The following is a 15,081-nucleotide window of genomic DNA, read 5'->3' as shown; positions in this document are numbered from 1 at the left end:
GCCGACTCATATAGAGGGAGGCTGAGAGGAGCAACCCAGATGCAGGAACCTAGAAGGGCCGGTGTGAGAGTTGGGGAAGGGGCCGCCGGGGAGAGCGAACCTCCCCTATGCTGTATGGATCCACCTGGCTAACTGACATGGCCGCCGCCAACTAGCCCTTGGCTGTCAGGACTCCATCAAGTCCCGGTGGTCTAGTGTGGGAGGCAGACTACCCCGGCTCCTCACTACAGCGGTCCCCCGGCGTGTCAACGGCCGCCGAAACCACTCTTACCTGCATCCCCATGCATCCCGGTTGCAGTCCAGGGCCCAGTGCCCCTGCCGAAATCACTGGCTTTACACCAGTGTTTTGGCACCAGCGGGGGTAGATTGAGCAGGTGACCCGCGAATCTCCCATCAAACGCTTAGCTGCTTTTCACAGCACGCACCGCCTGCTCAAGAGGAGAGAAAAAAAAAAAAACTTGTCTCTGGGACTGCTTCAGCAGTCCCACTCTCAGTACAGTGCCTTCTCGCACCAAACAGAACAACTGACTGCTTGTGGCCAGGGGCGGGGTATATATATGTAGAAGTACCCAGTGCATCCTGGGAGATGAAGCTTGTTTAACTGTTTGGTGCCTGGATTACTCCAAATAACAGGATTTTGGTACTTACCGTTAAATCCATTTCTCCGATTCCACAGGGGACACTGGAGCTTCATGACAGTGGGGTATAGACGGTGGGTTGAGTTGAGCTTGGCACTTTAAAAATCTACAAGTGTGACTGGCTCCACCCCCTCTATGCCCCATCAACCCCAGTTTTAAAGAACTGAGCCCGAGAGGAGACGGAGAACAGACTGAAGAACAGAGAAGGAGAACAGGAAAAGAAACATCCAACATACTGACACACTGCAAGAACACAGCAGGCTGCAGTGATAAACAGTCACACAATGAAAACAGACAAAACTGCAACAGAACTGAAGCAGAACAAGCAACTGAGAACAGGCAAGAAGCACTGGGTGGGCGTCCAGTGTCCCCTGTGGAATCGGAGAAATGGATTTAACGGTAAGTACCAAAATCCTGTTTTCTCCTTCATCCACTAGGGGACACTGGAGCTTCATGACAGTGGGGACGTCCCAAAGCTACCCTCCTGGGGGGGGAGATTGCTGAACGCCCTGCAAGACACTACGACCAAAATTTGAAGCAGAAGCCGCAAAAGTGTCAAATCTGTAGAAACGTACAAAAGTATGAACCGAAGACCACGTCGCTGCCCTACAAAGCTGTGAAGCCGAGACACCTCTACGTGCCGCCCAAGAAGTACCCACAGAGCGCGTAGAATGCGCAGAAATGGATACCGGCGGTGGTCGAGCAGAAGCAACATATGCCTGACGAATAGTCAGACGAATCCACCTGGCCAAAGTTTGTTTAGACGCAGGCCAGCCACGCCGATTAGCATCATAAAGGACGAATAGAGCCTCTGATTTACGTAGCCCCTCAGTGCCCGAACCACATCCAAGGAGTGAGAATCCCCAGAAGAGTCCGACAACGCTGGCACTACAATCGGCTGATTCAGATGAAAACCCGAGACCACCTTGGGCAAAAAGGAAGGCCAGGTACGAAGTTCCGCCCGATCTTCGTGAAAAATCAAGTAAGGGGAACGGCAGGACAAGGCTCCAAGTTCCGACACACGTCTGGCCGAAGCCAGGGCCAATAAAAGGATCATCTTCCAAGTCAAATACTTCAATTCCACCTCCTGCAAAGGCTCAAAGGTGGATGACTGAAGAAAAGATAAAACAAGATTCAGGTCCTAAGGAGCCGTGGGTGGCACAAAGGGGGGCTGAATTCTAAGTACCCCTTGAAAAAAAGGTCTGAACCTCCGGAATCAGAGCTAGGCGACGCTGGAAAAAAATAGAAAGAGCAGAAATCTGCACTTTTAGCGATCCCAAGCGTAACCCCGCATCGAGGCCTTTTTGAAGAAAAAGAAGAAGACGTGGTAAATGAAAAGAGGAAGTGGAGGATCCACGACCTTCACACCAGGAGATATAAGCCCTCCAAATGCGATGATAATGCGCTGATGTTACCGGTTTTCTAGCCCTAAGCATGGTAGGAATGACCGACCTAGGAACTCCATGGCTTCTTAGGATGGCGGTCTCAATAGCCACGCCGTTAAACGAAGCCACCGTAAATCCGGGTACACACATGGACCCTGTTGTAGAAGGTCCGATCGTAGCGGAAGAGGCCAAGGTTCGTCTGCCAGAAGGAATAAAAGATCGGAGTACCAAACCCGACGAGGCCAATCCGGAGCCACTAGGATGACGGTGGACGACTCTCGTTTGATCCGCTTGAGAATCCGAGGGAGGAGCGTAAACGGTGGGAACAGGTACACAAGGCTGTACGGCCAAGGGATCAGTAAAGCATCCGCTCCCACCGCTGCCGGATCCATGGTCCTGGAGCAGTAAAGGGGTAGTTGATGATTTATCCGAGATGCCATCAGGTCTATCTGTGGCTTCCCCCATCTGCAAACCAGTTGATGAAAGACCTCGGGATGAAGGGACCACTCCCCGGGATGAAGATCCTGACGACTGAGGTAGTCCGCTTCCCAGTTGTCGACCCCCGGAATAAACACTGCGGAAATGACCTCTACGTGTCTTTCTGCCCACAGAAGGATGCGACTGGCTTCTCTCATCGCCATCCGACTGCGGGTTCCCCCTTGGCGATTTATGTATGCCACTGCCGTGGCATTGTCGGATTGTATCCGAACCGGAAGTCCTCGTAACAGAGGAGCAGCCTGTATCAAAGCTCTGTAGACTGCCCGCAGTTCGAGAACATTGATTGGTAAGAGGGACTCCTGCTGCGACCAAAGCCCCTGGAAGTGATTGTCCAGAACCACCGCTCCCCATCCGCGGAGGCTGGCGTCCGTGGTGACCAAGGTCCAATTCCAAATTCCGAAGCGCCGACCCGCTAACAGATGCTCCGTCCGAAGCCACCAGAGCAAGGATATGCGGGTCCGGGGAGACAGACGCACCAGCCGATGCATCTGTAGGTGGGACCCGGACCACTGAGACAGAAGATCCAGTTGAAATATTCTGGAGTGAAATCTGCCGAATTGGATGGCCTCGAAGGAAGCCACCATTTTCCCCAGGAGACGGATGCAAAGATGCACAGATACTTTCCTGGGTCTGAGCACTAGACGAACCAGCTCCTGTATGGCTATGGCCTTGTCCCTTGGCAAGAATATACGAAGCAGAACAGTGTCTAGAATCATTCCTAGGAACTGAAGTCTCTGGGACGGCATCAACTGAGACTTCTGGAAGTTCACAATCCATCCATGTTGAATGAGAATCTGATGTGTAAGGGACACTTGGTGTAAAAGGACTTCTGCCGTTGGAGCCTTGATGAGTAAATAGTCTAGGTACGGAACTATCGTCACCCCCCGAGAGCGCAAGTGAGACACCATGACGGCCATCACTTTGGTGAATACCCTGGGAGCTGACGAGAGACCGAATGGCAGGGCCTGAAACTGGAAATGAGCTTCCCTGATGGCAAATCTGAGGAAAGCCTGGTGAGGAACCCAAATTGGGACATGCAGATAGGCGTCCTTGACATCTATCGACACCAGAAACTCTTCTGCCTCTAGTCCCGCAATGACAGAATGGAGAGATTCCATCTTGAACCTGTGAAATGAAAGATACTGGTTCAAGGATTTCAGATTCAGAATGGGTCTGACTGACCCATCTGGTTTCGGAACCACAAAAAGGTTTGAGTAAAACCCTTGTTGTCTTTGTGCAGTGGGAACCGCCACAAGGACCTCGGCCAGCAAAAGTTTCTCGATCGCTTGACGCAAAATTAGTTGCTTCAAGGGATCGACGGGCAAACCTGTTGTAAAATAACGCCCAGGAGGAGTGAAAGCGAACTCGATCTTGTACCCTTGAGATACCAGATTTCGAACCCAAGTGTCTGGAGAAGTCCGTCTCCAAACCTCCGAGAAACGCTGGAGGCGAGCCCCCACCTTCGGATTTCCGAGATGGGATGGGAGCCCGTCATGCCACAGGCTTGTCTGCTGGCTTGGGATCTGGACGGCGGGCAATATTTGCTTGACGTCCTCTAGCACGGCCTCCTCGCCCCGCTGAAGACGAACCTCGCGATCGTCCCTGAAATCTTGCCGATGCTCGAAAGGAACGAAAGGAAGGTCCCCTAAACGAGCGACGCGGAGGAGGTGCTGATGAAGGTAGAAAAGTACTCTTACCTCCAGTGGCCAGCGAGATCCATTTGTCCAGCTCTGGACCAAATAAAATATCGCCTGTGAAAGGAAGAGCTTCCACTGCTCTTTTTGACTCCGCATCCGCTTGCCAGGCACGAAGCCAAAGTGCCCGGCGAGCAGAGACCGCCGAAGCAGAAATCCTAGCGCCTACCTGCCCGATATCTCTGGAGGCGTCTCCTAAGTAAACAGCAGACTCCTGAATATGTTCTGCCAAGGTAATCAGATCTGCCCGCGGAGTGCTGGATCTAAGACCCTCAGTCAATTGTTCCGCCCACTTTTCCACAGCCTTGTTGACCCAAGATCCTACCAAGGCCGGCCGGAGAAGTGCACCTGCGGCCGTATAAATGGATTTCAAAGTGGTTTCTAATCTCCACTCTGAGGTTTCCTTCAATGTAGTAGCTCCTGGAACAGGTAACGTGGTCTTCTTTGACAACCGAGAAACCGTAGAATCCACAGGTGGCGGGGTCTCCCACCTCTTCCTATTTTCCGCAGGAAATGGGTAAAGAGAGAAAAAACGCTTAGGAATCTGGAATTTACGGTCCGGATTCTGCCAGGCTGCAGTCATCTGTTCGTCCAACTGGAGAGAAACATTGAATGTGACGGCCATCTTCTGTGACCTGGCAAATAAGGAGTCTTCTAACGATTCTGGAGCTTCCTGGCCAGAAATCTTAAGAACTTCCCTTACCGCTAGAATGAGTGCGTCAATACCTTGCAATGCCTCAGGTTCTTGTGAGTAAGTCTCTACGTCTGATTCGTCCAGCATCTCCCCTTCCTCCTGAGACGAGTGATCCGCTGCCGAATCCTCATCCGACTGGAGAACCGCCGGAAGAGCCCTCTTTTTAGATGAGCGACTTACCGTAGCTTCAGGAGCTTTAGACGCAGAACCCATCGCTTGAGCAAGGCTATTCACCGAGCGGACTAAATTCTGAGCCCACGCTGGTTCTGCTAGAAAAGAAGGGTGAGATGTGCCAGGTAGATCTCTGGCAGACTCCCGTTCCCTACGGGAAGCGGCTAATTCAGAAGAAAGGTCCGCCATGACCCCGGCCAAACTATTTATGAAGGAGGGAGTGACAGACTGCGTGTTAGCACTGTCTGCTTCACACGTCTCGCACAGGGAAGACCCTTCGGAGTGAGCATGGGTAAACTTCTTCCTGCACTTAGTGCAGGCAAACAGCTTTTGTGATGCAGTTTTTTCTGTCCTGGATGTCATCATGTACTCACAGACAAGCACCACATACAATTCAGGAATGCAGAAGAAGTATAGGGAGAAGCAGAATTACAATAATAATGCTACTCAAGTATGGGAGCAGACAGAGCAATAAGGGAGGAGCAGAATTTCAATAATAATGCTACTCAAATTGCAGGCAGAGCAGTATAGGAGGAGCAGAATTTCAAGAATAATGCAACTCAGTAACAGGGGCAGACAGGCATATAAGGGAGGAGCAGTCAATAGGACCAGAAAGTAGTTAAAACCACCTTCTGTATTTACAGACCCCCTGTAGAAGCTGTCAGATTTCTCCTCTCCCCCTCCGCTCAGTGCCTTCAGTCTCTCTGAGGCGCCACTCCCGTTCAGAGCGCGCCAAACTAGCCCAGGCAGTGAAGGAGGAAGAGGAGGAGGGACCTATAAGCTCCTCCTCCTAATGGCCGCCGCTTTGTATGCGCGCGGCATACACTTATTCAGTGGGGACGTTCTCACTCTCCTCTGTGTCCCCGCACTGACAGCGGGGGCCAGCGGCACGACCGCCGCCAGTGATAACCGTGCCGGTGCCTTTTACACAAGCACCGGCACGCAGAGGCAGGACTGCTGTGAGCGCGCCTACCTAACAGCCAGCGCCGGTGTTCTATCACAACACCAGCGTGGCACTGACAGCCGCGCGCTGTCTTCAGACCCAGCAGATTATTTTCACCTCTCCTGCTAGTCAGGAGAGGTGTGCTACTCACCGGGCTGCTGCGGCCAGAGCGCTGGGCAGTGAGGGGAGAGCGGGGACCCGGACACAAGCCAGTGTTAGCTGTGGCGGGCCCCGCTGAGTCTGATGACTCCTAACTGCCTAAAGCAGCCTCCCCTCCATAGGGTGACCGGACACAGGCTGCAGTAGCCGTGTGGTCCCCTCTCTGGCGGCTCCCACGATGCAGGCAGACTGTCACAGCTAACAGTCTGCCTGTCCTCTTGCTTGATTCTTTTACAAATCTATATAAAAATTAATATAAGGGCTGGAGACAGCCCCTGTGCACCGGCTCTACTCGGGCACATTCTAAAAACTGGGGTTGATGGGGCATAGAGGGGGAGGAGCCAGACACACTTGTAGATTTTTAAAGTGCCAGGCTCAACTCAACCCACCGTCTATACCCCACTGTCATGAAGCTCCAGTGTCCCCTAGTGGATGAAGGAGAAATATACCCCAACGTATAAGCTATGGACCCCGAAGAAGAAATATTCGGCCCAAATACATAGTCAGGTCAAGTAAAACGCCAGTAAAAAATCTTACCTAAATGTAAACGAAGACTTAAAAGGATAACAAGAAATGTGAGTGCTCCTTCAAGCATTGATCTTTCATGATCAGCATCTAGGACGGTGTTCTGGTGTTGGGACGCCATTGTCAGAAGATCTACCACCTTAAACCTAGTTTATGTAAGATAAAGAAAAGGTGTCTAACTCACTAGGTTATAGACATATGTGGATCCCCAAGTTGGGTTGCAGAACCTGCATTTACAGATCCCCAATTTATAATGGAAAATATTGCATAACACCTATCCTGAGACCTGAAAAAAATCTACCAACTACCTCCTGAAGTCCAAAAAAAAAAAACTCAGGACCGGTTGACTACCTCTGCTATATAGACTACCACACCACATAATTACTAATAAAAAAAATACATGATTTGCAATGCACTAAAACGAATAGCCACCGAGAGAGAAAAGTTACAGCATTAAGAACTGTAGCTTCACAATATGGGAACATAAATTTGATTTTTTTTAAAAAGCATAAAAACTTGACATATTAGTATAAATTTTTATCCTATACAATAAAACACAGAATAAAAAGAGAAGATAATTTTCAGGCTGAACTCCCCATGGAAAACCATGTAAATAACCCTCTCCAAAAGGAGCAGGGGCTTCTGGGTAACGCCATGTACACGGCAACGCTTACCTATTATCCCCACATATAAGAGCCTATTAAAATGACAAAAGAAGACCTAACAGACATTTTGTTTAAAACACAAAGTAACTTTCAGAATTAGACTGTAAGCTCCTAAACGCAGGGGACCTGGTTTCCTGGTGGTTCTTCAATAATCTTGTCAATGTACTTGTAATTTTCCGGTTTTGTATATCAATCCCTATAATGGTACAACACACACAATTATGTTGCTATGTTCCCACCCAAGACAGATCTGTCTCCTATCTCTCCTTTGCCCAAAACACTCAAAAACGATAAAATAGTGTTTGAGAACAAGAACACTTTCTGCAATAATTGCCAATTTGTTTAATGATATATTGACTAAGAAAAAATGACAATGGAACCTCCATTAGTAGTACTGCACCAATGTATAATTATTACGCTTATAGTTTAGATTCAACGACCTCTAATATAACCTTTACAATAAAACTCACCTTTCAAAAACGGATGAAATAAAGTAGTCTGGGTCTAGTTTTGATGCACAGACCTAAGGAAAAAAAAAAACACAACAGAAGTGTAATAATGCAGAAAACATCAGGACATATCCTGTGCTCTCCTCACAGGTCTTACCTGTAACAAGTAGATGTCAGGGTCGATCATCGAATTACAAAAATGTGACTGGACGTAGGTCATGGCTTGTCCTTTAATTTGGAGGCCATTCCGTACCCACATGTTGCTGTGAATTTCAGACAAACTCGCCTGTGACGAAAACAGAAGAGGGGCTTGAAATTAAAAGGGTTACAGATTAGTAACAATATTAAAGCGGTCGTCCACTACTTTAATATGACGGCTCCATAGACACTGATCAGAAAATGCCTAATTTGTACACATCTGTGCGTTTATGTTCCACAATCCAGGGATATACATCTTTGTTTTTATATCATCTCCATGCAAAACAAAGGGGTGATCCAATTGTTTATTGCTCCTGTCGCTCCCATCTAAAGTGAATGGGTGCTATTCAATGGTTTTGGGCGCCCAGCCCTAAGGCTGCTCTTATCGTGAATTTCTGCTTGCACATTGGCTTTGGGGCTGGTTGCTATTGCCGGGTGCGCTACAGTTAAGGCCCGCCCGGAACTTGCACGGTAGATGCCCTTTAACACCAAAATGTTCAAACGTTTAATCAGGAGACAAAGGCCCGAATGGAATAACCAGAGAGCTCCAGAAAAGGAACGACATTTTGGCAAAATTTAAAGCAGATTTTTTTTTCCTAATAAAAATAATCTCGTGGCTAAATTGCCAAAATCTTAGCAATTCCTGGAATTCATAGGCTATCACATTTGGGCCAAAGGGGTTATCACTTATACAGTCTATTATTCTGACACAGGCTGGTTCTTTCAGTCATTTTGTACATTACATTGATGGGGCAAACCAATCCCTCTAGGAGATGTACAGGCCCTCCTCCAAGTTTAGGCCACTTTTCTTATTTATAGAGCATGATTCTCCTTATAAAAAGAGATCAGGAGACTATCAGTACATGGGAAACAACAGTGCTTGTGGTGTCCTGTATATATACAGATTACTGTTATACAGTAGTTGTTTATTTTAATAGCGTTCAATAGTGAGGGAAATGGGTAGTGTAAAATTCTTTTAGTGGAATTTCACACTTGCCGATGTCCAGGTATCTGCGTTCTGGGTTCCGCATACTGCTGGTTGAAAAAAAACTTATGTAACCATGGAAAACAGAGCATGCTTAAAACATGGGCAAATTAACACAACAATGTAGACACAAAAAGGGTAAGGAGGGCCCTGCTCATTAGATAGAGAAAAATCTTGTGGATAAAAGTCTAAAACAGTGCCGTAGGCCAGCTGTAAGATGTGCCAGTATGAGTAGTATGGGTGGGGTATGGTAGGTTCTAGGTAAGTTTTTACAGAAATTTGAAGGTTGGGGGGAAAGTCTAACCAGGCATGGTATGAAATTTAATAAGCGGGTAGCAGTATGGGAGGATGTGTAGGGGGTAATGAGAAGTCGTTATCAGAGAGGATGCAAGAGGGTAATGTTGTTGAAGGATTTTAAGCCGAGTAATTTTAATTGGATCCTAGAGCAGAGGTTCTCAACCTCAACCCTCCATTACCCCCAACAGGTCATGTTTTGGGGATTTCGGTCTGTAGGACAATTACTGACCCAGCTAAAAAGATTAACTCAGCTGTGCAAGATTAAAGAAACCCACAAAACATGACCTGTTGGGAGGTACTTGAGAACCACTATCCTAGAGGATAGTTGATGACTCCTAACAGCGTGATGAGTCACTGGTTGCTAAGCAGAGCTCTGTGCCTCTAGCCACAAGACCCTCATAGGCTGGGCCCAAGTAAGTATAGCTAAAGCAGTGGAAAGTCCAATACATTTAGACAACTGATGCCATTAATCTGAAAGCAGTCACTGTGGACGCATATTCATCTATGCAGCTTCCTTTACTTCTCCAAAACTTCGGAAGCAGTAATAGGTAGCTCCCAATAAAGAGAGTAGTTGTGTCAACCAGAAAGAGTGAAATGGGCCTTACATAACCATTAGCTATGGTAAAAATGGGTTGGGTGCGGGATGCCGGCGTTCGGGTTCCTGGCAGTCAGTATCCTAACACTGTCGGGATGCTGCCGTCAAGATTCTAGCACCTGTCAGTAAGTAACCCTACCCATAAACCTAACCCACCCTCCCATCACTCTAAACCTAACCTCCACCCTAGTGTTTAAACCTAATCCTCCCCTTCCTAGTGCCTAACCTCGACTCCTAACCCTGCCCCTAGTGCCTAAGACTATCCCACCCCTCACCCTAAACCTGATCTCCCCCCACGCAGCCTAAACCTAACCATACCTCCCCCAGTACCTAACCCTGATTCCTAACCCTCTCCCTAGTGCCTAAGCCTAATCCTACCCGCAGCCTAAACCTATCCTCCCCCCCACGCAGCCTAAACCTAACCCTCCCTCCCCCCAGTGCCTGGCCCTGACTCCTAACCATCTCTCTAGTGTCTAACCCCGACTCCTAACCCTCCTCCTAGTGCCTAAGTCTATTCCTCCCCACAGCCTAAACCTAACCTCCCCCCACGCAGCATAACCCCAACCCTTCCCCAGTGCCTAACCCCGACTCCTAACCCTAACCATCTCCCTTGTGCCTAACCCTCCCCCTAGTGCCTAAGCCTCCCCACACCCTAAACCTAACCTCCCCCAACACAGCCTAAACCTAACCCTTCCCCCCTAGTGCCTAACACTAACCCTCCCCCTAGTGCCTATCCCTGACCCCACTACTTAGCATCGGGATACCGGCATCAGCATCCCAACAGCCGGCATTTAAACTAAACTGCATCCTGTAAAGCAGGGGTAGGGAAGCTTTTTCTGCCATGGGCCATTTTGATATATATAACATTATTCGGGGGCCCGATGCAGGCCATGCCCCCTTCGTGTGATGTCACACGGGGGCGGGGCCACAATTGCTGGTGATTACAGCAATGCCCGAAGCATCCTGAGGATGCTCCGGGAAGCTGTAAGGGCAGCGGTGTGACTGCCTGAAGCGTTATAAGGACGCTCCAGGCGGCACTGCTGCATAGATTCTGACTGCAGGGTGCCATTCTAGGCAACTGATAGCCAGATGAGGCTAGCAGGAAAAAGCTCAGAGGGCCAGACCAAAGGATTCCCAGGGCCTTATATGGGTTCCCCATCCCTGCTGTAAAGATTAAGTCGCTAAATAAACTGCAATTACATTGTTTAATCAACCTGAATGGCAAAAAATATCATCACCTGGACCAGGAGATGTTCTTTAAAAACAGAAATATAAAATAGTCTACATTTTTAATACTGTTAAATAAAATGGTCTGCTAAAAATCAAATGAAAAATTAAACCACTTAATGAGAAGACTAATGGCAGAGGAAACATCACAGTAGTTAGGCAGTCTCCCCGCACCTCTACACCACAGCATCAGTGTCATTCTGCAGGGAGTAACATTTGCACACTCATGAAAGAACTGTACCTGAATTAGTAGTGGGTGAACCATCAGCTTCATCAGCATTTCCTGGTCAGGTAGAATAGAATCTAAATCTATTTCTTGACATTTCACAGCCTTTCAGAGAAATGGGAAAAGGACAGTTTATCTTCATTTTACTAAAGATGTGTTAATAGACTACAAGTATATTACAATTAGCAAGATCATTATTTCTGCTTAACTCCGGGTCATGGCTCATTTTCCTCCTTACATCTAATTAAAACATTCTAAATAATTCTGCAGCTCTGGATCTTATTTTAACTGCAGCATGCGTGTCACACACAATGGAAGGTATTTATATTTACTTATATATACTTCATCTGTACACTGTGCATAATGAGCTCTCTATGAAATCAGCATGAGCAGGTCAGGAAAATGTGCATGTTATGTAAGCAAGGGCTGTGTATTACATCCTCTCAGCAGACATAGCAGGAGTATGGGGATAAGGAAGCCTTAGGGCTTATGTAGTACGGGCGCAATTCCGGCCAGTCTGCCCGTATTTTTAAAGCGGTAATCATTTCAAAAGGTAAAACAAGATGGGTTTGCCTTTTAAATGATTGCCGCTTTAAAAATACAGGCAGACTCAACAGAATCCTGCCAATGCCTGTATTTCGCATGTTATTACATAAGCCGCCTTGTGTTCATAAAGCCATTGGGCTTTTCACAATTACAGGACTGCGTTCATGCAAATATTTCCCTTCAAAAGAAGAATGACCACATTTACTTTGCTACGGGTGTTCATTTTAATGGACTCGTGTGTAATTATATACTTTATCACCCGACTTTAGCCACGGCCTACTAACGTAAACGGTTATCAGGAATTCCTCTGGTTCCAGGTAGGCTACATTTTTAATTCACCCATAGTTTCATATATATTGCTCACATAAGCCCTGGCAATGTCAGTAACAGCTGGATAATCTGCAGGTGTGACAGTACAGTACATGAGGGAGAAGACTGAAAGTAGACCGACTCAGATTAACCCATTTTCCTGCTTAGCCAGCTGTACACTGCCAGTCAGTGGGGGTATTCTAAAACTTTTTACCAGAAGTTTATATATGTTACAGGTAAAGTGGGAAATGCTTTTAGACAAAGAAGTAAATTCCATTTGCAAACTCTCTTCCATCGTCTTACTGGAGGATGGATAAATGGTGCTCAGACAAGAGTGAAGATGTCCATCAACTCTCTTGGTTTTTACAAACGTTGTAAGGTGGTCCTGGTAGACAATGGGGTCAATCCAATTAGGTGTGAGTTGCTACTTTCATTTTGCAATTCAATTAGCAACTCGCACTGAATCAGACTGAATTTGCAACTTTCCTCTCGCACCTCCCTGAGGGTGAGAGATGGATAGGAAAATCTTTATTTTAAGGTTAAAATGTGGGGACACCATGCTGAACCACTTGGGACACCCCCTCTAATGACTAATTAGGCATTTGGAAGATTACAATTAGCTCAATTAGTCCAATAATTACATGTCATTTTTTGGCGATATAAAAAAAAAAAAAAATCCTCAAATTACCCCAAAATCAAACTTTTCGTTAGTTTAGGCACCCCAAATTTAATTACAATAATTTTTTAGTTAAAAAAATTGAAAAAATAAATAAAAACAATTTTTCTAGGTGCCCCCAAAATCACTTTTTCCTATTTTTTTTTGCATTTTTCGTTTAATTCGTTTGAGATTAAACAAAAAAAAGTTTGTTTTTTATCATTTTCTTGCATTTAAATACAAACAAACACAAATCAGCCATTTGACACCATTTAAAAACCTACAGTACCTTCCTAATGCCCACAAACAGCCTTCTATACGGTCCTGCTAACGTAAATATCCATTTTGGGGGGTCCAGGATGGACTCCTCACGTTTTCATGCATTTCCCGCAAATGTCATTTGGCAGTCAATTCGCACCCCTCCGCTGCGAGTAGTGCGAATAGGCATTTTTAATTAGATTGGAGACTTCTCAGGAGCGCGCTTCGCTGCAAAGTGTGCGAGTTTCAAGAAATAAACTCGCTACTTGCACCTAATTAGATTGACCCCTATTTGGTTCCCAGGCAAAGTAGGCATTGCAATTTTCTACTTTTCATAGGCAAACTATATATCTACTTTGGGAGGTAGTTGAAATCCCGCCTGTCCTGATGTCGGTGCCCAGAATGCCGGCGCTGGCATCCTGTCGGTTTAAGTGAGATTAGGACACCAGTCAGAATCCCAGCGCCGGCATCCTGAAGGTAAGCAGTAAGTATAGAGGCTAGGGACTAGAGGGAGGGTTAGGCACCAGGGAACGGTTAAGTTTAGGCAGCGGGGAGGGAGGGTTAGGGTACTTACCGACAGGTGTCGGTATCCTAACTCTGTTAGGATGCCAGCGTCGGGATCTGACCACCGGCATCCAGTACCCAACCCATTACAATTCCTACGTTGCCCAACATACATTAGGCATTGTTAACAATTCCTAGGCAAAATAGATAATAAAGATCATTTACAACTTTGCCCAACATGTTTCAGGAATTCTCTGCAAAGCCTGATTTCACACTGTGCCTGTAACATATACATGCAGTGTTCTCTTCTGGGCCTCTTTGATGGGCGTTAGGGTCTGGCAGTCTTCTTACACCAACCGGTAAGAACTTTCTGGTGAGTACAGCAATGGCCAAAAGTATTGGTTTTCACAAAGTTTGCTGCTTCAGTGTTTTTAGACCTTTTTGTCAGATGTTACTATGGTATACTGAAGTAAAATTACAAGCATACCACAAGTGTCAAAGGCTTTTATTGACAATTACATTAAGTTTATGTAAAGAGTCAATATTTTTAAAATATTTTCAAGACCTCTGCAATTCGCCGTGGCATGCGGTCAATTAAATTCTGGGCCACATACTGACTGATGGCTGCCCATTCTTGCCTAATCAATGCTTGGAGTTTGGCAGAATTTGTGGGTTTTTGTTTGTCCACTCGCCTCTTGAGGATTGACCACAAGTTCTCAATGGGATTAAGGTCTTGGGAGTTTCCAGGCCGTGGACCCAAAATGTAGATGTTTTGTTTCTCGAGCCACTTAGTTATCACTTTTGCCTTATGGCAAGGTGCTCCATCATGCTGGAAAAGGCATTGTTCGTCACCAAACTGTTCTTGGATGGTTGGGAGAAGTTGCTCTTGGAGGATGTTTTGGTACCATTCTTTATTCATGGCTGTGTTCTCATGCAAAATTGTGAGTGAGCCCACTCTCTTGGCTGAGAAGCAACCCCACACATGAACGGTCTCAAGATGCTTTACTGTTGGCATGACACAGGACTGATGGTAACGCTCACCTTTCCTTCTCCGGACAAGCGTTTTTCCAAATGCCCCAAACAATCTGAAAGGGGATTCATCAGAGAAAATAACTTTACCCCAGTCCCCAGAAGTGCAATCCCTGTACCTTTTGCAGAATATCAGGCTGTCCCTGATGTTTTTCCTGGAGAGAAGTGGCTTCTTTGCAGCCCTTCTTGACACCAGGTCATCCTCCAAAAGTCTTCATCCTGTGTCATGCCAACAGTAAAGCATCCTGAGACCATTCATGTGTGGGGTTGCTTCTCATCCAAGGGAGTGGGCTCACTCACAATTTTGCATGAGAACACAGCCATGAATAAAGAATGGTACCAAAACATCCTCCAAGAGCAACGTCTCCCAACCATCCAAGAACAGTTTGGTGACGAACAATGCATTTTCCAGAATGATGGAGTACCTTGCC

At 46.7% G+C, this 15,081-nt stretch overlaps 1 protein-coding gene across 7 annotated transcripts in view; it reads right to left on the bottom strand.

Annotated features, from left to right (window-relative positions):
• The window catches only part of UBR3 (ubiquitin protein ligase E3 component n-recognin 3), a 250,272-nt gene that overhangs the window by 182,787 nt on the left and 52,404 nt on the right, over positions 1 to 15,081 (bottom strand). For all 7 annotated transcript variants that reach the window (XM_088469036.1, XM_088469052.1, XM_088469046.1 and 4 more), the window contains 4 exons: positions 11,365 to 11,454; positions 7,979 to 8,107; positions 7,843 to 7,895; positions 6,720 to 6,853 (listed from right to left, as the gene is read on the bottom strand). In XM_088469036.1, coding sequence (XP_088325162.1) covers positions 6,720 to 6,853; positions 7,843 to 7,895; positions 7,979 to 8,107; positions 11,365 to 11,454 — 406 coding nt within the window. The remainder of the gene's footprint in view (positions 1 to 6,719; positions 6,854 to 7,842; positions 7,896 to 7,978; positions 8,108 to 11,364; positions 11,455 to 15,081) is intronic.

The sequence above is a fragment of the Taudactylus pleione genome, unplaced genomic scaffold, assembly GCF_031769625.1.
Source record: "Taudactylus pleione unplaced genomic scaffold, aTauple2 ptg000004l, whole genome shotgun sequence".
NCBI classification, from domain to species: Eukaryota; Metazoa; Chordata; class Amphibia; order Anura; family Myobatrachidae; genus Taudactylus; species Taudactylus pleione.
Note: the sequence above shows the minus strand (reverse complement) of the source record. Positions and strands in the feature narration are given on the sequence as shown.